Source organism: Macaca fascicularis, chromosome 6 (assembly GCF_037993035.2).
Source record: "Macaca fascicularis isolate 582-1 chromosome 6, T2T-MFA8v1.1".
NCBI classification, from domain to species: Eukaryota; Metazoa; Chordata; class Mammalia; order Primates; family Cercopithecidae; genus Macaca; species Macaca fascicularis.
The window spans coordinates 157071374-157097415 of NC_088380.1; the positions used below are offsets into that span (position 1 = coordinate 157071374).

The 26042-nt window shown below is 54.1% G+C and overlaps 1 protein-coding gene across 8 annotated transcripts; it reads left to right on the top strand.

The window, feature by feature from the left end:
- The first annotated feature begins 3705 nt into the window (after positions 1-3705).
- On the top strand, positions 3706-24197 carry SLC6A7 (solute carrier family 6 member 7). 8 transcript variants are annotated; one of them, XM_073994583.1, is made up of 15 exons: positions 3706-4000; positions 7742-7925; positions 9488-9547; positions 9726-9857; positions 10052-10286; positions 12167-12305; positions 14037-14171; positions 15273-15376; positions 15505-15629; positions 16876-16988; positions 17071-17202; positions 17700-17799; positions 17993-18093; positions 18626-18793; positions 22577-24197. In XM_073994583.1, the coding sequence occupies exons 4-15, from the start codon at positions 9752-9754 to the stop codon at positions 22784-22786; spliced, it is 1668 nt and encodes a 555-aa protein (XP_073850684.1). In that variant the 5' UTR covers positions 3706-4000; positions 7742-7925; positions 9488-9547; positions 9726-9751; the 3' UTR covers positions 22787-24197. The 8 variants fall into 8 exon arrangements, 7 of the variants coding, with proteins under 7 accessions (XP_073850684.1, XP_073850688.1, XP_073850685.1 ...); XM_073994587.1 differs by having other exon boundaries at positions 10152-10286; XM_073994584.1 differs by having other exon boundaries at positions 9491-9547.
- The last annotated feature ends 1845 nt before the right edge of the window (positions 24198-26042 follow it).

Below are 26042 nucleotides of genomic sequence, written 5' to 3' on the forward strand. Positions count from 1 at the left end.
GCCCCATGAAAAAGGAAACTCATCTAAGACAACTTCCAAGTGGTGCAACTTGCTGCCTTGTGCCTAGTGATTCCCCATCACCCAGAGTTCCACCAGAGATTGGGGGGCTGTAATGGCTCGGGAAAAAGACCCTTCAAGTCTAGCCAGATCTTAAGCCACCCCGGGTTAAGAGGTGCCCAGCTCTCCTATCAGGAATGGCCCGGGATAAGAGGTACTCAGCTCTCCTGTTAGGAATGGCCCGTGCTGCTTTGCTTACAGTGACTTTGTGCTGGCCTTCCAAGGCCCACAGACTGCTTATGTCCTCTAGCAAATCAGAATTGTGCATGTCAACACTGTTTACATACAATTTCAGGGAGTCCATAGACTCCTAACCCTGTGCTGAGAAGCTGTCTTGTAGAAAAGCCAGTCCCATCATTGATTGCCAAGAGATTGGTGTGGACTGAGCAGAACAGTTGCAGTGCTACTCTAGGGAGGGACTCGGGGTTGGGAATGGAGTATTCTGAGAGAGGAGGGTTCCAGCAGCCAAGAGTGTGTGTGTGTGCGTGTATGTGTGTGTATGTGTAATGGGCTGTGATAGAGATACAGGGATTAGAACAGGAGGACAGTGGAGCTCTGAGGAAATCAGCCTGGCCCTGAGTGTTTGAGAAGATCTGCCAGGGGGATGCAGAGCTGGGGAGCACAGCTGGCCTCGGCCAGGGCAACTTTGGAGGGCAGTCCCATCCCAGCCAGGCAGCTCTGGGATCACTTCCTCTGAACCACTCCAGATGGACTAGCAGCCTGGAACCTTGTTTTTCACAGTCGTCACTCCCTGGTGTGACAAAACACATGCTCTACAGTGATAAAATCTGAACATTTAAGCAAATTAAAAATGTTTATTTATATACATTTAAAAATATCTCCCTATATAATAAAAGAAAGTACATTTCATCTGACACTTTCCTTAAGCCACACACACACATCTCCACTGCACTTCTGGTTTGATATGAGACCAGAACAGAGGGAGAGAAGAGGGAAAGGGAGAGTGAATATTTACCATTTGGATTCCTAAGCAGTCATTTTCCCAAGAATCGTTCAAAACCCCTCTGGAATTGGGGAGAGGAGATGGTGACAGCAATTGTCAAATGTGCTTGGTTGCCAGACTCCTGGCCAGTTGTATGATCATAAAATTGGAGCTTCAGTGGGTAGATTGATTTATGTGGATAACGTCTTTTAGAAAATGTTGGAGTTTTGGCTGGGCACAGTGGCTCACGCTTGTAATCCCAGCACTTTGGGAGGCGGAGGCAGGCAGATCCCTTGAGCTCAGGAGTTCAAGATCAGCCTGGATAATATAGCAAGACCCCGTCTCTACAAAAAAAATACACAAATTAGCCAGTCATGGTGGCACACACCTGTAGTCCCAGTTACTTGGGAGGCTGAGGTGGGAGGGTCGCTTGAGTTCAGGAAGCGAAGGTTGTGGTGAGCCAAGATGGAGCCACTGCACCTCAGCCTGGGTAATAGAGCAAGACTGTGTCTCAGTTAAAAAAAAAAAAAGAAAGAAAGAAAGAAAAAGAAAAGAAAAGAAAAGAAAGAAAAAGAAAAGAAAAGAAAAGAAAATCTTTGAGTTTTGTTGTTTTGTTTGTTTTATGAAAGGGCTGACTTTCCCCACCAGGGCTGTGGGGATGGAGAAGACAATGGCAGAGAGGTACGAGCTAGAGGTCAGAGCCTGGTGAGGTCAGACTCCTAGGTTACAGACATGACTCTGTCTTTACTGAATCACTGAGTGATTTTGCAAATCCTGCCCCTCTGCGCCTCAGTTTCCCCATCGGAAAGGCATGAGCCTAGATCCATTTGCACCTCACAACCCCAGTGACTGCCATGGTGGCTCAGTGTTCGCCCCCTCGTGTGTCTGCCCAAGGGAGGCTAAAGTCCTGGCCCGCTCCCTTCTTCTCCCCCAGAGCTGGGTCCGTGAAGTGGGAGGAGCAGGTGCTGCTAGGAAGGGTCATAAAGAGGCCAGGCTTCTCAGCTCCTGAGCCAACTGCCTCACCCCTGCTCGCTGTCCCTGTGACTCTCTGTGCCTTCCAAAGGGTCTCATGAAACCCAAGTGCCAATGGGAGAGAGTGGTTGAGCAAGGCTGCTGCCTCTTTTGTACAAGATGCATTAACAAGCCCAGGGCAAGGGATGGGGAAGGGTCCTGCCTGGACCTCCTTGGATTCAGGAGCCCTTGGCTTCTGCCTCTCCCAACCATGACCCACAGTCTTCCTAGGTTCATTCCCAATACCCAGTGCATGACTTCACTCCTACGGGACAGTTGCCTCAGGTGTAAAATCAGATGCACAAACCTGTCTTCCCAGACAGTTGGAAATAATTAAAAATTAGATGTTGGATGCAAAAATCCTTCACAATGCACACAGTAGGGCTCCATAAATGCTCCTTCTCTTCACACTCACAGCCACTCTCGGTCCCATATGGGTCAGCAGGCAGGGGGCAGAGGAGACAGACACCTTCCTCTTGGGTCTGGAGAGTCCCTGGTCTGCTCTTTGTGGCCAGTCTCAAAGGGGAGAGCAGTTTGCTAGGACCTGGGCAGGGGGAGAGGTGGATTGGAACCTGGCCAGGCCTTTACCCAAGTCCATGCTTTGACTTAAACCCCTCCAACCTTTTATCAAGCCCCAGGGGTGGGAGAGAGCAGACCCTTATTCACATCTCTCCCCAAAGGTCTCCCCCACCATGTCAACTGATAGGAAGCCAAACGGATGTATGATTAATGTCTGAACTGGCACACCTGCGAGGGTGAGAACGGCACAATTGGTAATGTATATACTGGTCCACTAGCGTATATCAATCAGCCCCAGCAAACCAATGTGTGCCATCGCTCCAGCTCATCATTTCCCATCCTAGCCACAGGCTCACTGGACCCTCAGGACATTCTGAGGCAGCCATGCATGGGCTGGCTCATGGCCCATTTTACAGATGTGAAATTAGAACTTTCCAGAAGCCATACTGCTGCTGGACAGGAAACCAGTTATTGATGATCTAAGTTCCAGATCACAGTGACACTGTGGCACTTGCTGTCCCTTCTGCTCACCCAAACCTCCCCATTTTGCTTTCATCTTAAGGAAAGGAGGAGAGTTGAAGAGTACTACTACTAGTCCAAAGGTCCATGAAGCCTGACTCTGTCCCTGGTGTCACTCATTAGCTCCGTGATTTTGAGTAACTTAACTTCCCCGTCCCTCAGCTTCCTCATCTGTAGAATAGGAGTAACAACACCTACCTCTCCAGGCTGAGAAAATAGCATATCTAGTTCAGGACCTGGCACACTTTAGGTGCTCGATAAAAATGGATAGATTAAATAATTGGACTAATGGTGGCGTGGGCAACCCACAGTCAGTGAATAAATGCTAACTGAGCACCTACTAAGTGTCAGGCCCTCTGTGCTGGATGTTTTCTATGCTCCATCTTCCTGAATTGCTCACACTCCTGTGAGGGAGGTGAGATTCTTATCCCCTAAGGTCGCAAGGCAAAGAAGAGGCAGGGGGGTGGGCTGTTACTGGCTGGCCTCCCTCCTGGCCCAACTGTGGAAAGGGAGTCCCAGAGAGGGCAGGTCGCTTGCCCAAGGTCACGCAGGAAGCTGAGGTTTCCGTCGCGAACCCCCCTCCCCACTAGCTCAGGGCCCTCCAATCCGCAGCTCTGCGTGCGGGGGCGCGCGCATCCCCCCGCCGTCCGTCCGTCAGTTGTCTGTCTGGGTGTTACGCGGGCGTAGCCGTGCACCTTTCCCCAGCCTCGGGCGCTGCGCAGGGACAGACAAGGCGTTCACAGCGTCCTGACCGCGCTCCACGCCCGCAGCCGCCAGACGGCAGCGCCTGCGTCCGTGCCCGCCCCAGCCGGTGCGCGGGAGCCGCGGGGGCAAAGGCGCAGCGGCCGGTGGACCATCTCTCGTGCCCTCGATCTCTGCGCTCCGGGGCAGCTGAGTCCCGGCCACCCGCCCTCCAAGATGAAGAAGCTCCAGGGAGCTCACCTTCGCAAGGTAGGGCACGAGGGCGGGGGCCCGGGGCGCACCTGGAGGAGGGTTGGAGAGACCCGCCCCCATCGAGGCCCCTGGGGAAGGTCTGAGGGCGCACCCAGAGCAGCTTCGGGCTCTGGGGAAGGCCCGGCTCAGCTGGATTACAGGGAGGGTCAGGGTCACGGTCTGCGCCCCCACCTCGGCCCCTGCCATCTGGGGTTCGGGATGTAGTATGAAGGGAGCCCTGGTTCACTGGGCCAGGGCTATAAACAGGTGTCTGCAGTCCTGGGAGGCGCGGGGTCGGGGCGGCCGGGGCCCGGCACCCACCTCTCCCTAGTCCCCAATTCCACCCTGCTGCTCCCCGCCAGGGGCTGATTGCTGGGTGTGGGGGGTATTGGGATACCTGAGCGTTGAGCTGGACTCATCTGGGAGGTGGGGAGTGGGAGGCGGTCGTCCATACTGAAGCCGGCTCCCTGAGCCTGCGGGAGGACTCTCTTCTTTCCTGCCTGCTCCCTGCCCGCCCCTTTAGCTTCCCTGCTGAGACCCCAGGCTGCCCCTCTGCAGGTCTGAAAGGAGACAAAGACAGGGAGGGAGCTACCGGAGGCCCGAGGATATGGGCAGTGAAGATGGAAGCTGGTGTGGGAGATTGGCCGTTGGCCCAGACCTCAGGCTCTCCCCACCTTGCCTGGTGGGATTGGACCTCTCAGTCAAGCTGTCAGCATATGAGGAGGGGGAATATTGGGGGAAGTTTTCTGGCTTGTACCAGTCCTAACTAAGGAGTCAGATCTCCTGAGTACTAATTCTGCAGCTGCCACTTGCCTGGTGACTTTGGACAAGTTAATTCTCTAACCTGAACCTCCTCTGGCTCAGCCCCAGCCTGGAGGCACCAAAGCAGGACCCACTGGGTGTGTGAGGTGTGGGGAAGAATGTGAAGGGACTAGTAGATGTGAGAATACTGTTCTCAGGGGCTGGTGTTACCAACCTCCCTACACACGCACACACTGTCACACTCACACTCACTCACACACACTCATTCATTCAAGTTCTCTGCTCTCGGGCAGCTGGGCTTGGAACCACTGTGGTGTGTCTTTATTTTTTTGAGACGGAACCTCGCTTTGTTGCCCAGGCTGGAGTGCAGTGGCGCCATCTCAGCTCACTGCAAGCTCTGCCTCCCAGGTTCACACCATTCTCCTGCCTCAGCCTCCCGAGTAGTTGGGACTACAGGCGCCCGCCACCATGCCTGGTTAATTTTTGTATTTTTAGTAGGGACGGGATTTCACCATGTTAGCCGGGATGGTCTCGATCTCCTGACCTTGTGATCCTCCCGCCTCGGTCTCCCAAAGTGCTGGGATTACAGGTGTGAGCCACCGTGCCCGGCCGGTGTGTCTTTTTTATTCACTGACATAAGTGACTTCTTGGGACCATTTGTGAGTCTCTTGGGTCCTGTTTCCATTCTCTTCCACTGTCCTTCTCTTCCCTCTCTGCCTTCCCTCCCCACAAGAGGCCCTGTCCCTCTCTGCTATAGGGCTGCACATTATGTAAATAGCCATGTTTTGTGAAGCGCTTGCTGGGTGCTGGGCTGGAGGGCTAGCAAGCTTTATCTCATTTAATCCTTTAACACTTCTGGGGGCTAGGTCTTAGTAGCCTCACTTTATAAATAAGGCAACTGAGGCACAGAGGGGTGAGACTTACTGCTTACCTGCTGACAGGCTAAGCAACCTAGAGCCAACAGGAGAGAGGGTTGGTTCTAGGTTGCTACCTCCTCTCAGGGTCCTTTCCCTTTTCTCAAGCAAAATTGGACGGGAATGAGAAAATGCCAGGTTTCCGCAAAGGAGCAGCATTGCTCAGAGATGAGCACTGGACTTAGAGTCAGGGCATCTAGGTCCAAATCTTGCTGTGCCTTTAACTTGCTGTTTGACCTTGGGCTCATCCCTTCTTCCTGAAACTCGGTTTCCTAATCTGCACAATGATTAAGTTGGACTCCAGATTCCTATTGTCTCTCTCTGTCCTGAAGAGCCTTGGCTTGGGCAGTCTTGAGTCTCCCAGCCCCTGCTGTGGGTCCCTAAAGGCGAGCATGCAGGTCTGACAAACTCAGCTGTGTGCTCCTGCATGCCCCGGGGTAGGGAGTGGGAGATTCAGGAGTGGGAGCCTTACACCCAGGAAGAAGTATGAAGCAACTCATTCAGCTTCCAACCCTGCCCCAGCTATTTGATTGCTTTCTTCTGTCTCCCAACCAGCCCCATCCTCACTGTGCCAGCCTCCTGGGATTCACCCCGTGGTGGGGTTGGGGACTCCAGTTGGGCTCCTGATTGGCTCAGCTTTGGAAGACCCCATGTCCTGCCCCTGGAGCAGAAGCAGGCTTCCCTCTGATTGGGGGAGGAGGGGAACGAGCTGGCAGCATCCTGCTCATGGAACTCTTGTCACCATGGAAACAGAGAACCAGGACCGCTCCGTGAGCATGGAAAGGGCAGCTTCTCAGGAGGGATCAGAGGAGCCTCATTACTGGGACCTCCTGTGAACTGGCCTGAATGGTGCTGGGCTGGACGGGGGCGTGTCTCAGGGTGACAGGCCTGCTCACCACCCAACGCCAGGAACAGTGTCAACTGGCTGCCACTCCATTCCTCCCAGAGCTCACCTGGGAGTGAGAGGTTCCTGAAGGCTGATGCTCACCCAGCCGGAGAGGCAGCCTCAGGGAAAGGGGCATTGGAGGGGAGGGGCGGGTTTCACAGAAGTCTGGGATCTGCTGCTCCTGTCACCTCAGCATGTCCACGATCACAGCTAAAGAACTGCCAGGCATGTGTTTGTTTCATCCCTTGCAGCCTAGTTACTTTAAAAACAGCTCTTCATGCTCTGTCATTGTCATCGTCACCCATAATAATGCCTGGCTGTTCCTGTCACCACGGCCCCTGTGGCCAATAGCCAGTTTCTGGCAAAATCAACACTGTGGTCACCATCACTGAGGGTCTCCGAAGGGAGAATGCCCCGTGGACCTCCCACCCACTTTGAAGCATGAAAGGGAACCTTAGGAACAGCTGGCCTCCGCTCCCCTCTGGGCATGCATCTCCCCTCCAGGGACAGCAAGATTATGACTTTCTGAGACAGATCACAGCTTAAGTACCTTCTTCCTGCTCATGAGCCAGAATTCACAAAATTCACCCAGACCTCAGGCTCTCCCTACCTTGCTTAGTGGGGTTAGACCCCCGCAGCCAAGCTGTCAGCATGTGGGGAGGGGGAGTATTGGGGACAGTTTTCTGGCTTATGACTGAAAAGTACCAGTCCTAAACAAGGAGTCAGATCTCCTTTGTTCTCAGTAGGCCCCATTTGAGCCACGGAGCATCAGTGGACTCCTTCCCTCAGGGGAACCCCAGGTCCCTCCAAGTCCTCTCCTTTCTATGCTGCGGGCTCCCAACTTCTTCCTGTTGTCCTCCTATCACCTCTTTTAGGCAGAGCAAGACTCTGTCTCAAAAAAAATAAAATAAAATAAAAAGGACCATCCCTTAATTTGACCTCTGTGTTAGCCAAGCTAAGGTCAGGGTAGCTTTGTTAGTGCCTAAGCTACCCTGCTGGCCCAGTAAGTTTTGGTCGCCGAAAATCCTGAGGCTCTCCTGCATATGACCAGGTTAGTCCAGTTGAGAGCATTTGATTATCTGGACTGATAGTGTCTTTTCATTTGGCCCCGTTCAATTCCAGAGTCTTGTCTTGAGGTCGCATTTCTGGCCTGGCCTCAGTCTTCTCCCTGACCTCTTTGGTCTCTCTCGTTGGCAGCCTGTCACCCCAGACCTGCTGATGACCCCCAGTGACCAGGGCGATGTTGACCTGGATGTGGACTTTGCTGCAGACAGGGGCAACTGGACAGGAAAGCTGGACTTCCTGCTGTCCTGCATTGGCTACTGTGTAGGCCTGGGGAATGTCTGGCGCTTCCCCTATCGAGCCTACACCAACGGAGGAGGTATGGGCCTGAGGTCCTGTTGGAGAGTGTCTGGGGTGATGGGCCAAGGCCCTGGGGTAGAGTGAGCTTTTCGGTGGCCTCAGCCACTGTCTCCTAGGCGACCTTGGGCAGAATTCATTGAAAGTGGTGTATAGTAACTTGGGGCTGGGAGGAGGGAGTTCACCCTGTCTTGTCCTTCTCATCACCCAAGCCCTTCCTTCCTCCCTCTCATCCCCAGGAAGGATACCCACATGGTTCCCTCTCTAAGGCTGGCCACGCCCTGCACGGTGCGCAGAGGGAGCTGCCTCTGCTTCGTGATAAAGAGCTGTATCTGCCTTGCCGATGATCACTGCTCTTTCAGTGTTCTCCCCACCCCTTCCTTCCCCCACCTCCTCCTGAGCTGTGCTCCATCAATCATTCCCTCTCTTGCATCTCCAATCTTTCCTCCTCTCTTGGTTCCTTCCATTCAGGCTGCAAACACAAAGTCTCCCATCTTAAACAAATTTTCTTTCGCCCCTGCTTCTCCATCAAGTGACTGTTCCAAGTCTCATTAGCAAAAGCTAGGGCTGAGCACTCACCACCTGTCAGGCCCTGGGTTTGGTGCTTTCTGTGCCCATCTCATTTAACCCTGGTGATGACCCTATTGGGTAGGCACCATGGATACGATGAGGTAGCTGAAACTTGAAGAGACCAGCGTCCTTGCCCAAGGTCACAGGGTGGCAGACTCAACATTCCAATCCAGAACTGTCTCCTCCCTGGCCAGTGTGCTCTCACCAGTACTCTGTATCTCCTCCTGTCTCTAGCAAACTCTTGAAGGAAGCATATATTGAGAAAGTGAGAGAAATCCAAATAAAGCTAGAGATGAAGCAAAGAAAGGATAAATTTACATGACTAGGATGTGTGGGACTGGAGCTGGCCTCTGAAGCTCCAGGACCTTGAAGATACCCATGGTGTCTCTCGGCAAGCACTCTCCCCATGTCACTACTCTTCCTCTCTGTGTGCTGGCCTCATTTTGTCCTGAGACAGGCTTCCTCCCCGCAGTTGGTGAGGGGCAGGCCTCGGGGGGAGGTGGCCGCAGACAACTCTGCAATGACTTCATCCTCAGATAGGTTTAGCAACCCAAGAGCTTTGCAGAACTGCTCTGTCTGAATGAATCTATACAGAATTGCAGGGAAGGTCTCTGATAAGCCTGGCTTTGGACAGGTGCTCACTGAGGAAGGTGGAGAGGGCGGTGAACTCCCTCCTCCCAGCCCCAGGTTATGATAAACCACTTCCAACTAATTCTGCCCAAGGTCGCCTAGGAGGGGGTTGGTTGATGTGACTGGCAGCCCTTCCAGAGCCATATGGTGGTGGGCAGTTCTCTAAAGAAGTGACTGCCAATATGAGAATCAAAGGGGAAGGGCTGTGGGCCCACGGAACCACAGGTGGCAGTCACAAGTATCTGAGGCGACGTGGTGGGGAGGGGCAGGCAGATAGAGTGGAGCCAGATTCTGAAGGGTGCTGGTTCTGTACTGAGGAGTCTGCACTTTCTTCAGTAGGAAATTCACACGTTCTCTCCCTCATTCATTCATTCACTCCCTCAGCAGGCGTTTCTCAGCGTCTGCGCTGAGCCCAGCACTGTTCTGGGCACTGGGGCTCCAGAGGTGAGTAAATCCCTGCTGGCCACTCTGGCCCTCAGCAGTCTGGTGTAGAAGAGAAGAAACCTACAGTGTTCCATCAGGTCTGAGGGGGCGTCTGCAGGCCAGGGGAGGGGTGGGGCTAGAGCTGGGCTTTTGGGGGAGCTGCCCCCAAGGCCCTTGCTGACCACCCCGCTCCCGGCAGGCGCCTTCCTCGTGCCCTACTTCCTCATGCTGGCCATCTGTGGCATCCCCCTCTTCTTCCTGGAGCTCTCCCTGGGCCAGTTCTCCAGCCTAGGGCCACTGGCTGTCTGGAAAATCAGTCCCCTCTTCAAAGGTGAGGCCTCAGTGGTCCCCAGGGAGGAAAGGGCTCAGGGCCTGGGGGAGGCAGGGAGGTTGCCCCCAGAACCCCCACAAGCTCCAGGCAGAGATGGAAGTGAAGCCCAGAAAGCCGCCAGCTCCCCGGAGGCCACCCCACCCAGCTGGCAGAGGGCTTGGCCTGGGCAGCCCAGCAGCCTCTCCCCACACCAGGCGCCGGCGCAGCCATGCTGCTCATCGTGGGCCTGGTGGCCATCTACTACAACATGATCATCGCCTACGTGCTCTTCTACCTCTTCGCCTCCCTCACCAGCGACCTACCGTGGGAGCACTGTGGCAATTGGTGGAACACAGAACTCTGCCTGGAGCACAGAGGCTCCAAGGACGGCAACGGGGCCCTGCCCCTCAACCTCACCTGCACCGTCAGCCCCAGTGAGGAGTACTGGAGGTCAGGCAGCTGCTGGCCCCGCAGCATCTGAGGGGACCCTGCACCACTGAGGGTGGCCAGAGGGCATTCCCAAGGGGCTCAGCATGCACCACCAAGATGAGCTCAGGTGCTGGTGGCAGGTGGACTCTGGCTTCTAATCCCAGCTCTTCACCTGACCAGTTGTGTGCCCTTGAACAATTTATTTGGCTTCTGTTGCTTTATCTGTAGCATGAGGGCAATAATACTGGGTATGTCAGAAAGGTTGTAGTGAAGATTAAAGGAGAGAAAGCATATATTAATAAATTGTGCAGTCCAGTCTGGTGGATAGTAAGTGCTCAATAAATACTAGCTGAGAATGATGATGATGATGATACTAGTAATAGTAACATTATGAAGTCTCAGTTTCCTCCTCTGTAACAGGGGTTGGTAACAGTACCTGCTTCATAAGATGTTATCCAGTTAGTGATTTAACCCACTCATTCATTCTTTTAATAAATATTTATTGAGCACCTGCTATATCATAGGTAAAGCACTTAGCATAAGGCCAGGACTGTACATAGTAAAGACCATCTCAGACTTCTCTAAGAGAGATAGGACTATGATAGAGTAAGGGATCGTCATCAGAATTAAACAACATAACGCAGGTGAAACCATTATCACAGTGCCAGGCACATGGTAGGTCCTGGGAACGGTGGGTGTTAGAAGGATGTTGCACTCATCAGCCTATCCCAATGCCCCATTTTATGGTCAATAAAACAAAGCCTTGTCACTGTATTCTGCCTTTAAAAAAAGAGAGAAAGAAAGAAAGAGAGAGAGAAGAAAGAAAGAAAGAGAGAGAGAGAGAGAAAGAAAAGCCTGGAGGCTTGCTCAGTATTGCTCAGTAGTTAGTGATAGAGATAATACTGACACTAAGGACTCCTGGGTCCTGATCCTGTTCTGGATCATTCTAAAATAGCCTGGTCCCTAGGTGGTACTGTTGGCTGGCCAGAGAACACAGACCCTATAACCCCACCCGCTCACCTACAAAGGACTGCTGTTAGGAGATTTTTCCCAGATAGGCTCCGTGTCTTGAAATGTTTTGGTATTTAACCTGCATGCAGTACACAGTTCATTCATTTGTCCACTTCAAGTCCATCTGAAGTGTCCACACCTGCTGAAGAGTTTATCTGACCAGTGGGAAAGAATCAGCCTGAGTTTGCAGCTTAAAGCCAAAGGATTTGATGCAGTCACTGGCAACTGCCAGGGTGGTCTCCATGGCCATGCCACAGCCCACTGCATCAGTCTGGATGCAGGCAGGAGGCAGATGGATTGTCAGAGGGTTTCACTGAAGGGAGTTTAGTGAAGGGACTTTTCAGAGGGTCATGGAAGCCACAGCGAAAAGTGAAGCATCAGTGACTAGCAACCAGGAGAGCTGTCACCACCCCCGAACCTAGGAGGCAATGGGAGGGAACCAGGGGAGAATCGGAGCCTTGGAAGAGGGGCTGCCTAAAAAACACAGTCATGGCCAGGCCCTGGATGGTGTGTGTGTGTGTGTGTGTGTGTGTGTGTGTGGTATACACATGTATATGCAAATACCCAGACCCCTCATTCCTCTCCGAACTCCAGTCTCCCGCTGTTGCCTCCCATTAGCCAAACCCACATGGGAGCTGAAGAGGAAGGGTGGTCTCGCACTCCTATCCTCAAGCGATCTTGCCTCCTCAGCCTCCCAAAGCTGAGGAAGGGGTAAGGTCTGCTGAGGCCAGCCTCCTGCGTCAGAGTTGGTTGGAGAAGGATGGAGAGGGACCAAGAGGGTGTCAAGTGGAGAACGGCAGTAGAGCCTTGTGAGCTGGACATGGGTTGACTCCATGTCTGTGGAGCCTGGCGGGGTGACCAGGGGACACTGAGACCTTTGTCTCCCACAGCCGCTACGTCCTCCACATCCAAGGCAGCCAGGGCATCGGCAGCCCTGGGGAGATCCGCTGGAACCTCTGCCTCTGCCTGCTGCTGGCCTGGGTCATCGTGTTCCTCTGTATCCTCAAGGGTGTGAAGTCTTCTGGCAAGGTGACGTTCGGGAGGCCCCGGAGGCCTGAGGGGCTGGATGGGGTGAAGGTTTCCTGGAGAAGGCGGGGCATGGACTGAGCATGAGAAGATGAAGAGACTTCAGCTGGGAGAAGGGAGAGAGCCTTGAGGCTGGGGGATGAGGGCTGCTTGAAAAGAGACATGGAGGTGAGAACACATAGGAGCAAGGCTGCTTTACTAGACTGGAAGCTCACCAAGGCAGGGTCTGCACTCAGCTGTATCCTGACCCAGTGCATGGCACTTTGACTGAGCTCAGCAAGAATTTGTTGAACACTTGGAGTGTGAGTACATGAGTTAGGGCTCTTTGAGATGCGGGTGACCAGAACCCAGTTACCACACTCAGTTGGAAAGTCCAGAGGGTGTGCTTCAGGCACAGCTGGGTCTAGGGGTTCAATCAGTGTCATCAGGAAACTGGTTCTCTGGGTCTCTCAGTAGTGCTTCCTTCCAGGCTGGCTTCCTTCTGAGGCTTCATTCTTCGTGAGGTCGCCCTAGCAGCTCTAGGCATACGTCTAAGCTTGGTAAAGGGTTGTTTTCCCCAGTTCGCAAGTATTTTAGAATTGAGTCTCACTGGCTGAGCAGGGCTGTGCATCCATCCCTAAATTAATCCCTGTGGCCGGGGGGATGGAATGCTCTGCTTGGCTGGGCGTGGGTCATATATCCACCCCTGGAGCTGGGAATGGAGTCACCTCCATGGTGGGACAGTCAGGTACTGTTACATGAAAAAGGCAAACTAGAGACTGGAAGACAAAGCCACGGATGTCTACTGTAGGTGATGAAGGGGTGGAAAGGACGATAAAGCTGTTTTGAAAAAACTCAGGGCAGGAGGTGGTGGCTCAAGCCTTTAATCCCAGCACTTTGAGAGGCCGAGGTGGGTGGATCACCTGAGGTCAGGAATTCAAGACCAGCCTGGCCAACATGGTGAAACCCTGTCTCTACTAAAAATACAAAAATTAGCCAGGCATGATGACAGGTGCCTGTAATCCCAGCTACTCGGGAGGCTGAGATGGGAGAATTGCTTGAACCCGGGAGATGGTGGTTGCAGTGAGCAGAGAGATTGCACCACTGCACTCCAGCCTGGGAGGCTAAGTGACACTCTGTCTCAAAAAAAAAAAAAAAAAAAGAAAAGAAAAGAAAAGAAAAAACTCAAAAACCTTCAGGATGGTTTGCCCAATCATTGATAAATCAGAACTGTTTCCTCTGCATGGTGCAGCCGATAGCAGAAGTGGGAACAGAGCCATTTAAGACAAAAAAGACAGGGTAGAAACCATATAGAAAGAGAGGAGAGGTTATGGTCAAAGCCAAGGCAGTGAGGATGTTGAGACTTGATGGTGTTTGCTGAAGGGGTGACTGGAGGTTTGGGAAAGAAGGAGAGAGGGAGGAGTGAGTTTGGGAATGTTGAATGTCTGAGGATGATGCAGAGTGGGTTTGCCAGTGCAGGGAGTGGACACGGGGAGGAGGAGGCCTTTGTAAGCAACAATGGCTGTCTGGAGCAGGGGCTGCAGTGGACATGGTCTCATGGCCTTGGGAAGCAAGGTGGTGGTGCTTTGCCGATGCTGGGTGTGTGAAGGGAGGAGGGAAGCCTCACAAATGAAGGCTGGTTCCTAGCTTGGGCTACCACAAGGCTGGGGAGGCAAGTGACACAGATGAGTTTACAAGGAGTGGCACTGAGGGAAGGTCCCCGATGCCATCAGCTCCTTACTTACCATCTCTCAGGTGGTGTATTTCACGGCCACGTTCCCCTACCTCATCCTGCTCATGCTGCTGGTCCGCGGAGTCACCCTCCCAGGGGCCTGGAAGGGCATCCAGTTCTATCTCACCCCCCAGTTCCACCACCTGTTGTCTTCCAAGGTGAGCCCCTCGGGGCGGGGTGCAGAGGGAGGGGCCAGGCCTGAGCTGGAGAGTAGAAAGAGGGCTCCCTGGGACACCCCAGTACCAGGCATTCTGCTCAGCCCTCCTTGTGTCTTTTTAATTTATTATTATTATTATTTTATTTTTAAATTGATAGGTAAAAGTGTATGTATTTATCATGCACAACGTGATATTTTGAAGCATATGTATGTGGGGGAACTGTTAAATCTAGCTAATTAGCATATGTATTATCTCACATAATTATCATTTTTGTGGTGAGAACACAACATCCACTCTCTTAGCATTCTCCAAGAATACAATATATTGTCACTAACTGCATATTATACTTCATTTATTATTCTTAACAATCCTGTAAACATTATCCTCCTTGTTTTACAGAGGAATAAACTGAGGCTCAAAGGAGTTTTTAATAACCTTAAGGTCATACAGCTAGGGGATCGCAGAACAGGGATCCCAGCCCAGATCTGTGTGACTGTAAACCCCAAGGAGGGCATTAGTGACGATGGTGATAACAATGGTACTGACAGCTGACGTTAATATTTATTGACTGGTGACTGTGCCTGACCTTGCCCTAGTGTTTTACATGCATGTGTGTAGTGATTTAATCCGTACTCCTCCCATGAACTAGGCACTATTCCTATCCCCTCATTACAGATGGGGATCCTGCGGTCCAGAGGGGTGACCTGGCTTGCTCAGGCTGCACAGCTAGACAGTGGTGAAGCTGGGGTCCAAATCCAGATGCCAGGATTCCAGAAAGGAAGTAAAGGGGTTATGCAGGCTTATTGCCAATACAAATCTCCTGAATACTTTACATTAGGCTCTGTGTCCTTCAGAACTGGACCAAGCTTAGAGACCATCTTCTAGATCCTGGGTGGGAAACTGAGGCCTGCAGAGGTGAAGGGACTTGCCCATGTCCCACTGTGTAAGTGTTGGGGCAGGCTTTGCTCCTGGTCCACGTCACTTGTGAGCCAGGCTGGTGACCACGCCATCCCTGGAGCTGTCACACCGTCTTCATTCACTGCCTTCCTTCTCTGTCCTTGACCCTCCACACACCCTCCCTTTCCATCCTCCCTGGCACAGGTGTGGATTGAAGCTGCTCTTCAGATCTTCTATTCCCTGGGTGTGGGCTTCGGAGGGCTCCTCACCTTTGCCTCCTACAACACATTTCACCAGAACATCTATAGGTCAGTGTCCCACAGCCTCCCAGACCCTGGGGTCCAAAGCAGGGAGGAGAGTGGCTGGCCAGGGAGGGCCTCAGAGGCTGAAAGGAAGGCCTACTCACACTGGCCCGCACCTGGACTTCTTCTGGTAGAGACACTTTCATCGTCACTCTGGGCAACGCCATCACCAGCATCCTGGCTGGCTTTGCCATCTTCTCCGTGCTGGGCTACATGTCTCAGGAGCTGGGCGTGCCTGTGGACCAAGTAGCCAAAGCAGGTGGGCAGGCTGCCTGGCCTCAGTGGGGTGAGCATGTGTGTTGGGTAGAGATGGGGCTGGGCCAGTGGACCAGCAAGATTATGGATGGGGGCCAGGCGTGGTGGCTCACGCCTGTGATCCCAGCACTTTGGGAGGCCAAGGTGGGCGGATCACTTGAGGTCAGGAGTTCGAGACCAGCCTAATCAACATGGTGAGTCGTCTCTACTAAAAATACAAAAATTAGCCGGGCATGGTGGCACATGCCTGTAATCCCAGTACTCAGGAGGCTGAGTCAGGAGAATCGCTTGAACCCTGGAGGTGGAGGTTGCAATGAGCCGAGATCGGGTCACTGCACTCTAGCCTGGGCAACAGAGCAAGACTCTGCCTCAAAAAAAGGGGCCGGGGGTGGTGGCTCACGCCTATAATCCCAGCACTTTGGGAGGCTGAGGTGGGTGAATCACGAGGTCAGGAGATTGAGACCATCCTGGTTAACGCAGTGAAACCCCATCTCTACTAAAATACAAAAAATATTAGCCGGGCGTGGTGGTGGGCGCCTGTAGTCCCAGCTATTCTGGAGGCTGAGACAGGAGAATGGCATGAACCCAGGAGGCGGAGCTTGCAGTGAGCCGAGATCGTGCCACTGCACTCCAGCCTGGGCGACAGAGCGAGACTCTGTCTCAAAAAAAAAAAAAGATTGTGGATGGGTATGTCCTGTGTGTGCATATGCACACATGTGCATGCACAGGAACACGTCCTAGCTGGTTTCTGGTGGTCCATGTGCAAGGGGATGGGTGAGCAAAGGAGTGTGCATTAACCCATGTCTGGAGGTAAATGAGTTTCTGCGCAAGATTGTCATGTTCTGTGCTTTGGTTGCACAAATAAGTCACCTTGTGTGTGTAGGTGTCTATGTGCAAGTGAGAAGGGTGAGAATGGTCATGTGAATCACTGTGTCTTTTGCCAGTGGATGCATGTAAATGTGCGTTAGTGGTATTGTTTGTACCGATAACTGCATACATAAGTATATTTCAATGAGGTTTTATACTGGGGTCTTGTGTTTGTTTATCAACCTATGTTCACTGAGTACCTGCAATGTGCTGGCCTTAGGTCCTGGGAGTTAGGAAGTGTCAGAGGGTGCGTTTAAGTGGGCATCTCTGAGTTAGATGAAACAAGTGGCCCAAATGAGTGTAAGTGGCCATGCGTGTCTGCATGTGCATATGGGAGCCCACCGCATGCCCCAAGCTGCTGACCCCCTGTGCCTTTGGCCCAGGCCCTGGCCTGGCCTTTGTCGTCTACCCACAGGCCATGACCATGCTGCCTCTGTCGCCCTTCTGGTCCTTTCTCTTCTTCTTCATGCTTCTGACTCTCGGCCTGGACAGCCAGGTGAGCCTCATCTGTGGCAGCAGGCACTGTGTGTGTGTGTGGTGGGGATAGAACTCTGACCCCAGCCCCTCCTCTCTCCCAGTTTGCTTTCCTGGAGACCATTGTAACAGCTGTGACGGATGAGTTCCCGTACTACCTGCGGCCCAAGAAGGTGGTGTTCTCAGGGCTCATCTGCGTGGCCATGTACCTGATGGGGCTGATCCTCACCACCGATGTGAGTGGCGCTGCAGGGAGGATGGCAGGTGGGCGGGACAAGGGCAGAGGCCTGCAACGAGATCTCTGGCCCAGCTGAGCAGTTGCTGGGCCCCCTCCATCTTCCTCTTTGCAGGGAACCCAGTCCCTCCCCATCCCTGTCTCCCAAGGGAGGCAGCTTGGCCTTGTGATTCAGAGTCCTGGCTGTGGAGATTTAGTCTGCAAGATCTGGGTTCAAACCTTACTCCTGCACTTGCTGAGGGGGCTTCAGGATAAATGATTTCCCCTCCCTGAGCCTGTTTTTCCTCGTCGGTAAAAGGAGGATTCTATAATAGATGACTGTCATGGAACTCAGATAAGACGAGGCCTGGAAGGGCTGGGCTGGCAGCCAGCTGTCGCCCTGTCATCTTGTGCTCCCCGTCAGCATGTCTGCTTCCTACTCACTTCTTGCCAGGAGAAGGGGCTGCAGCAGAGAGCGAGGCCCGGGGAGGGGACACCAGAACTGTGCTTGTGTTTTAGGGGGGCATGTACTGGCTGGTCCTTCTGGATGACTACAGCGCCAGCTTTGGGCTGCTGGTGGTGGTGATCACCACATGCCTTGCCGTGACACGGGTGTATGGTGAGAAGAGCCGTGGGAGGCGGAGTCGAGCTCTCTGCAGTGGGAGAACGGGAGTCTACCCTGGGGCCCCCCAGTACCTGGGTCCCTGGTCCCAAGGGCCAGGGTTTCCAGGGGGGGCAGCTGGGAGGGGGGGGGCTGCTGGCACTTGTGGGGCCGGTGGGTGGGGCCATTCCTCCTCCCCTCCCCTGTGCAGGCATTCAAAGGTTCTGCCGAGACATCCACATGATGCTGGGCTTCAAGCCGGGCCTCTACTTCAGGGCCTGCTGGCTGTTCCTGTCCCCAGCCACGCTCTTGGTAACTGGGGAGGGAGGGAGGGTTGCTGGCTGGGGCCCCAGAACTGAGAGCGGGAGTCCCCTCTGCACATTCAGTCTGGTAGGGCCACCCTGGCCCACAGTGGAGGGCTCTGGGGTGGGCACCAGAATCCTAGTCCATCCCCTCCCCTGATGTTCCCAGCTTTTGTAGCTGTGCTGGGCCTGGCCCTAGTTCAGTTGGTTAAATGGGTGGGTCTTTCCCAGGCCCAAGGACCTCAGGATTGGAGCCTTTAGGCTGTGATTTCTGTCTTGAGGTTGGAGCAGCTAAGGGATTGGGGTGCTTCAGAACTGGGCTGCTGCAGGCCTTGGTGTTGGGTCAGCTTCGAGCTGGGCTGGCTCAAGCCTTGCAAAGGCTCCAGAGATGGACCACTCCAGGTTCCGGTACAGCTTAGGATCCTGGGTAGCTCTGGGCTGGACTGTCTCAGGCCTTGGGCCGGCACTAGGCTGGGCTACCTCGGGCCTTAAGGCAGTTTAGACAAAAGCCCGCAGTGATGCTGGGAGTCCCCACTCTGCAGGCCCTGCTGGTGTATAGCATCGTCAAGTACCAGCCCTCGGAGTATGGCAGCTACCGCTTCCCACCCTGGGCTGAGCTGCTGGGCATCCTGATGGGCCTGCTGTCCTGCCTCATGATCCCAGCTGGCATGCTGGTGGCTGTGCTTCGAGAAGAGGGCTCATTCTGGGAGGTGAGTCTGCCCCCCTGTCCACTCTCAGCCTTCCTGACCTGTGGCTTGACCCTGGGTCCCCCTGCTAGAACAGAAGATATATGCACCCACCCCTTATCCAGCTTCTTTTAGCCTGAGGAGATCTGCCTGGGCTGAGGCAGATTCAGGGGCTGGAGTCCTGCCCTGTGGCACTTTGTACCACATGAAGCCTTGGGGGAGGGGGTGGCATAATCTAAAGACCACTGTTAACCAGGGACTGGCCTCAGGTCCCACCATGGGTTGGGAGTGGATCAGGTCTTGAACTCAGGTCACCAGCCCAGAGCTTACTTCTGGAACTCAGCGTCAAATGGTGACAGTGAGGGACCTCAGAGGGCAGGCTGTCACCCTACTCCTGTGCCCAGGAGTCCTGCTGTGTCCCACTGGTGGATGGGGATAGAATGATGGTGTGAGCCCTGCCCATGCCTAGGGTTTTGGGGAGGGACTCAGACGAACATGGAGAGTACACTCTGTTTGCCACAGGGTCTGAGGCGTTGGAAGAGGGGAGTAGTGACCCTTTGTGGGCCAGCAGAAGTGGTGTGGTCTGAGCCTCACTGTATCCTCTGAACACTGAGGCCTGCACTTCTGCCACCGCTGGTGTGGAGTTCTCTGGTGGCAGGAGGCCATCATCATGAATGCAGCTTTAGTGAGCCCAATGGATGGCATCCAGAGAGAGCCTGGAGGCACCCACAACACACACATCCCACCAGAAGTGTGCTGGAGCCAGCTAGCACTGGTTCATGAGAGCTAATCCTTAAATATTCAGGAATGTGTGAGCTAGGTGTTAAACCATTGGTAGCTAGGAATTGGCAACGGTGGAGATATTTACACCATAGAAAATGGCTATAAAGCGGGCCTCCCCTGCACCCCTCCCCATAGTCTGCTTACCAGCACACTGCCGTCTCTCCTCCACTTCCCCCATGTAGCTCCTGCCCCTCAGCTGCCCCCACCACAAGGCTCCACCTGCAGGGGTTGCTCAGGAGCCAGAAGTGGTTTATGCCTCCCCCATCCTGCTGCCAGACCACAGGGGGCAGCCTGGAGTCTAGCCTCTGCACTGCCTCCAATTGCTGGGTGACTTGGGGCAAACTCCTTCCCTTCTCTGAACCTCAGGAGCTCCACCTCTGCTCCTTGCTTGAGAGCCAGGGTACCTGCAAAGGCAAGTAAGAGAGGGGAGTTGCTCAGGGTGGAGGCTCCAGCTCCCAGGAAGCTCATGGTCCCCAAGCCTTGCTAATGAGCCACTAGGAATGCTGGGCTCCCCAGCAGTCACCACCGCCCTGCTGCCCTGCCCCACAGCCAGGGGGAAGGGGCATGTTTTGGGGGGCCTGAGAGGAGTGGTGTGCACTGCGGAGGAGGCATTCCCCAGCTCAGGAGTGCCAGCTTCAGAGGCCAGGGCTTCCAGCACAGACCCTAGGATCGGAATCCTGCCCTGCCATTTGCCAGCCTCATGGCCCTAAGCAAGTTACTGCACTTCCCTGAACCTCAGCTTCTCTGTCTTTATTTTTATTTTATTTTAATTTAATTTAATTTTTTTTTTTTTTTTTTTTGAGACAGAGTCTTGCTCTGTCACCCAGGCTGGAGTGCAGTGCAGTGGAGACAATAAGCATAGTATCCAATAGGCAGGTTTTTTTTTTTTTTTCGGTCTTTTTTTGTTTGTTTTTTCAGACAGTTTCGCTCTATCACCCAGGCTGGAGTGCAGTGGCGCCATCTTGGCTCACTGCAACCTCCATCTCCCGGTTCAAGTGATTCTCCTGCCACAGCCTCTCAAGTAGCTGGGATAACAGGCACCTGCCACCACGTCCAGTTAATTTCTGTATTTTTAGTGGAGACGGGGCCAGGCTGGTCTTAAACTCCTGGCCTCAAGTGATCTGGGCACTTCGGCCTCCCAAAGTGCTGGGATTAAGTGTCTCTGTCTTTAAAATGGAGAGGGTGATACCTACTTTTAGGCCTGCTACGAGAAGAAAAGAAGCTTATCAATATAGTCTCCATTGTGAAAGGCAGAAAAGCAAAGTATTTTAAAGGTTCAGGATGGGGTCAGGACGGGTTCAAATCCCAGTGTCACCACTTCCCACCTGTGTGACCTTGGCCAACTTAACCGATCTCTCTGAGCTTTAACACTCAGATAATATCAGTGCAGGCAGATGGTAAAAGTAGTAATACCGCTCTCATCAGGACACTGTAAAGATTAAATTAGCCACTGCTTAGCACAGAGCTGGAGTGCAGTGGGTGCTCAATTTTAGGCCAGGGGTTCCCACAGGGGGTGATTTTGCCATTGGGGGACATTTGGCAAGGTCTGGAGACATTGTTGGCTGTCATGGAGGGGAGAGGGGTACAAGGAGGAGTGTTCCTGTCATCTAGTGGGCATAGTTCAGGGATGCTGCTAAACAGCCTTCCATGCACAGGACAGCGCCTATAACAGAGAATTCTCTAGACCCAAAACATCAGGAGCACTCAGGTTTAGAAACTTTGGTCTGAGCACCCCTGTTTTCAGCTGGAAACAAATCTAAGTCCTTGTTCTCAGGGAGCTTGTATTTTATTGTGGGGGACAGGCAATAAACAAATACGTAAAGGTAAGTTCTGCACTTAAAAAAAAAGGAATACAGGAATTAAGGGGGAACGGTACTTTGGCCAGGATTGTCAGAGAAGACCTCCCTGAGGAGGTGACAGATCTGACTAACTGGACAGGGTGATCCATGTCGGTATCTAGGGTGAGAGCATTCCAGGCAGAAAGGCAACGTGTGCAAAGGCCCTGAGGCAGGGGGCTGGCATGTTTGAGAATAGCATGGAGGCCAGTGCTGTGGCTGGAGCAGAGGGGGTGGAGAGAACTGGCAGAGCTGATATCAGGGAGGTAGACAGGGGCCGGGAGCTGGAGGCCCTGGTGCACACTTTGGATTTCATTTCCAGTGAGATGTGCAGTCATTGGCAGGCTTCTGAGCAGTGGGGTAGCGTGCTCCCAACACATCTTCCTAAGTATCGCTGTGCTGTGAGTACCGAGCTGTGGGAGACCCCGGGTAAAGGCATTATACACGGTATCTCCCTTTGAACCTGCCCAGTGGGCTGCCCAAATGTTAATTGCTTCCTTTCTTTAAGGACACAGGGGCTCTCTCTTCTCCCTCGCAGGACAGGCAGAGGGCTTTGGGAATGTGGTTGAGGAAGAAGGAGCTCTGGAATCTCCAGGCTTAGTCATCATCTTAGTCATGAAAACTGGGGCTCCATGAGGGAAAGGTCAGAGGCAGAAGGAGGCAGGTCGGGGCTGGAAGAAACCAGGAAAGCCAGTTGCAAGCCCACCTCAGTTCTCCTGCTCTTTTCCAAAAGCCCCCAGATTCTTAAGACTCAGCATTTAGGGAAAGGCTCCTAGATCATCATTCAGACGCTCTAAGGAGGGGCCTGGCACGTAATTATAGCAACAGCCGCCACTTCCCAGGCCTTACCCTGTTCCCAGCACCCTGCTAAGTGCGTCATCTCAGTGCCTTCACAACAACCCTATGACAGGACTGGGATTCCCGCATTACAGACCAGGAAGCAGACACCCAGAGCCGAGCGGCATTGCCAAGAGCCATCCAACTTGCAAGTGGTAGAACAGGATTCTCACCGAAGCAGGTGGATCCCTCCCCTGGGGAAGTCATAGTGCCCCCACCTTCCCCGCCAGGGGGCTGTGGCCAGGACTGGCCCAGCAATGTGGTCAGGTCTTTGCTGGGTGCCTGGCCACAGTGAACACTCCACCAGTGCTGCCTGTTTCCTGTTTTCACTGCTCTCGTTGCTTTGCTGCAGCGGCTCCAACAGGCCAGCCGGCCGGCCATGGACTGGGGACCATCCCTGGAGGAGAACCGGACGGGCATGTATGTGGCCACGCTGGCTGGGAGCCAGTCACCAAAGCCACTGATGGTGCACATGCGCAAGTACGGGGGCATCACCAGCTTCGAGAACACGGCCATCGAGGTGGACCGTGAGATTGCAGAGGAGGAAGAGTCGATGATGTGAGGCAGGAGGCAGGTGGGCCTCACAGTCCCTTCTTAGAAGCCTGCAAAGGTCAGCTGTGCCCTCTGGGATTCTGAGAGGCTATGGGGGGCTGCCATAAAGATGCCAGTCCCCCAGTGGGGGTCCCTCTTGCAGCCTCTGCCTCTCCTGAAACCTCTGACAACCCCCTACACGCACAGGCATACTCAGACCCACCCAGAGCTGAGAATGATCCAACTCAGCCCTACTTTGCAGATGGACATATTGAGGCCAGGAGGGGAGGGACTTGCCCTGGGTCTCATGGCAGAGGGGACTTGACCCCACACCTCCTGACCAGTCAGCTCCCTTTCCCATAGGGCAGCCAGCACCACCTTCTCATCTCTATTCAGGGCCTACACCCCTCCCTGTTTAGGGGGGGCCTGTCCCCACGCACCTCAGCACAACCAGAATCTGGAGCTGGGCAGGGAGGGTAGGGCCATAGAGGCTCTTGAGGCTCCGAGGTCCTGGGGATCAAGGGTCAATGAGTTCCGTGGGAAGAAGGATCCCTGGGGGCTGCTGTGTGCGGGACTCCTGAAGGAGGTGGGAGCTGAGGGCCCTGGAGGATGGGGATGTTTGCAGAGAGAGGAAGAAGAGGGCAGGGTCGGGAGGAGCTCTGGGCCAGAGGATGCTGAGCTGCCTGGGCAGAGACCAAGAGGGTTGGAGACACTGATTTTACCAGGTTACAGGAGGGTTTAAGACAGAAGGAAAACTAACAGAGGGGAGCCAGGGATGATGGGGTGGGTAGGGGATTTGCATGATGAAGAATATCATTCTGGGTCTGTGCAGGGTGGATTGGAGGGGACAGGGTGGAGTGGGGAGGCCTGTGCAAAGTGGGAAAAGGGTGCCAGTGGCCTGAGCCAGGGTGCTGGGGCTGCGGGTAGGGACAGGAGGCCCCAGCACTTCAGAGAAAGGCCACCCCTTCACCCACTGGACCCCAAGCCACACAAGCTGGGGAGGTAGGAAGGGTCACTGTGAAGGCCCAGGGCCCCTCTCTTCCCATCTCCCTTGTCCTGGTGGCCTGCAGTGTATCCTCCAGTTCAGGAGCTGCTAGGAAGCTGGCCTTGGTTGCTGGTGACAGGGAAACCATGAGACTAGGAGGTGGCCTACACACATGGCTGGCTGGTCCCGAGGTCACCCACCCTGCTCCAGGACATGTGCCCTGGGCCCGGTGTAGGGGTAGAGGCAGAGGGCAGAGGGTAGCCCTTGGTACTGTGGGTCCCTCAGAGAGGAGGGTGGGGTGCAGAAATGCCTCAGCACGGCTTATGCACACAGCATTCTCCCGTGGGACAGGGCTCCCTCGTGCAACTGTGGCCAGCCTCTATGCCTGTCTCTCGCTGTGTCCCCCCATCCCCTTGTGTTCTGTTGGTTTATTGTTAATAAATATCAAATGAGGTCATGCTCCTTACCCTGTCTCCTTACTGCTGAGAGCCATGAGGTGGGCAGCACAGGGCTCCCCAGCTCCCACTGGACAGGGGAGGAAACAGGCTCTGCTCCCTCCTTCCCCCAGCTCTCCTGGCTTCTGCCCTGGGTCTGACATTTCCCTATGGCAGTGGGGGGTGGGTAGGGCTCAGAAAGGAAGACAACTCCGGGCCCTTAGAGACTACTTCGTTCCTTGTCACACAGACAGACAAACCGAGGCCCACGGAGGGAAGGAAGCTTGCTCAAGGTGGCCCAGCCAAGCCGAGCAGAGCCTGGGGTGGTGCGGCCAGCAAAGCAGAGCCCATGAGCCTGCTGCCTTCCTTCCTCTCCCGCTCCTCCTCAGCCCTGCCTGCAGGTGAAGGCTGGAGCTGAAGACCAGGGTTAGGAGGAGCCAAGAGTTTCCCAGTCCGGAAGAATCTCCGGGTTCCACCCACCCCCTCCTGGCAGGGCCTTGTCATATAAAAGAGCCCCAGGGCCTTTCAAATGCGAGGCCCAGGTGTTTGCAAAGGCTTTGATTGGGGGTGGAAAGGAAGGGCGGCTGCATATTTCAGATATTAATAAATTCCCCCTAACAAAGGGCCGGGCCCCCCTCCCACTCCTCTTTGTTTGGGGCTCTGGGTGAGGGGAAAGAGATGAATTTGCTAATTTGCAAAGCGTGTGAGAATGGCCTTCAGAATTCAGGTGCTTCTTCCCACGAGGCAGGCTCCAGCCCTGCTGGCAGCGCCCTGGTACTGAGCCTTCTCAGCATGCCCTTTCTGGGCAAGAGGTGCTGTCTGCCCGGGCATGGGACCATGGACTTTTGAATATTCCTCACCAGCCTCTTGGCTGCAGCCAGGTGTCCTGGGAGTCAGGAACGGAGCATCTTGGGAGTCTAGGCTTCCCTTCTCCTCAGATTCCAAGTGTGAGATTGGAGGGTTCTAGGAGTCCATGGGTCCCACCAGCTTCACTTCCTCCTGCCTCCCCAACCCCTGCCCCATTCCTGCCATTGGGCCTGTGGTCCCTGTTCTGTCCTCCCTGGCCCAGTCTTTCCGTTTCTCCTGCTTTTTCCATTTCCTCTGCTCTCAGACAACTTTTCCTGCCATGCCACCTTCTCCTCCCTCCGTCACCAGCAACATCTCCCAACTGCCCTAGTCCTGATCCCTGTATTGACTTTAGGTCTTCCTGGCTCAGAACAGCCCCCAGCCTGGCCCTGATTACAGTGGGAGCTGACTGGGGAACAGGGAGCCCCAGCTGGGGGAACCCACAACAGCATAGCAGGCAGCTCAGAGGAAACATCAGCCCTGTCTGGAGTAGGATCCCACCCTGCAACCCGTGAATGTCCTAAACCCACGTGCCTACAGGGCCAGCCAGGAACCTGGGTGAGCAAAGCTGTTGGTATGAGCGAGAGAATATGAGGCAACTGACCCTCCGTGAGTGCTGGAGAGGCAAGAGGGAGTGGTGGGGACTGTGGTGAACTAAAGAAAGCACGCCTATCTTAAGAAGGAGGCCACCTCTCAGAAGTGTGGGCCCGGGCTACCAGATCTCCGGGCTTTTTAAAGGCAGCTGGAAATCTGGATTTTTATGAGAAATTTCCCAATGTGCAATGTGGATGACTGATTTAAAAGTTGTAATCATGGGGCCGGGTGGGGTGGCTCACGCCTGTAATCCCAGCACTTTGGGAGGCCAAGGTGGGCGGATCACGAGGTCAGGAGATCGAGACCATCCTGGCTAACACGGTGAAACCCCATCCCTACTAAAAACACAAAAAATTAGCCAGGCTTGGTGGCACACGCCTGTAGTACCAGCTACTTGGGAGGCTGAGGCAGGAGAATCACTTGAACCC

Excerpts from the sequence above, each read along its gene's own strand:
- SLC6A7 (XM_005558245.4), top strand. The coding sequence starts at position 3,968 with ATGAAGAAGCTCCAGGGAGCTCACCTTCGCAAG. Across the intron at positions 10,287-12,166 it reads CCCAGTGAGGAGTACTGGAG|CCGCTACGTCCTCCACATCC; the intron begins GTCAGGCAGCTG and ends TGTCTCCCACAG. Across the intron at positions 14,172-15,272 it reads ACCACCTGTTGTCTTCCAAG|GTGTGGATTGAAGCTGCTCT; the intron begins GTGAGCCCCTCG and ends TCCCTGGCACAG.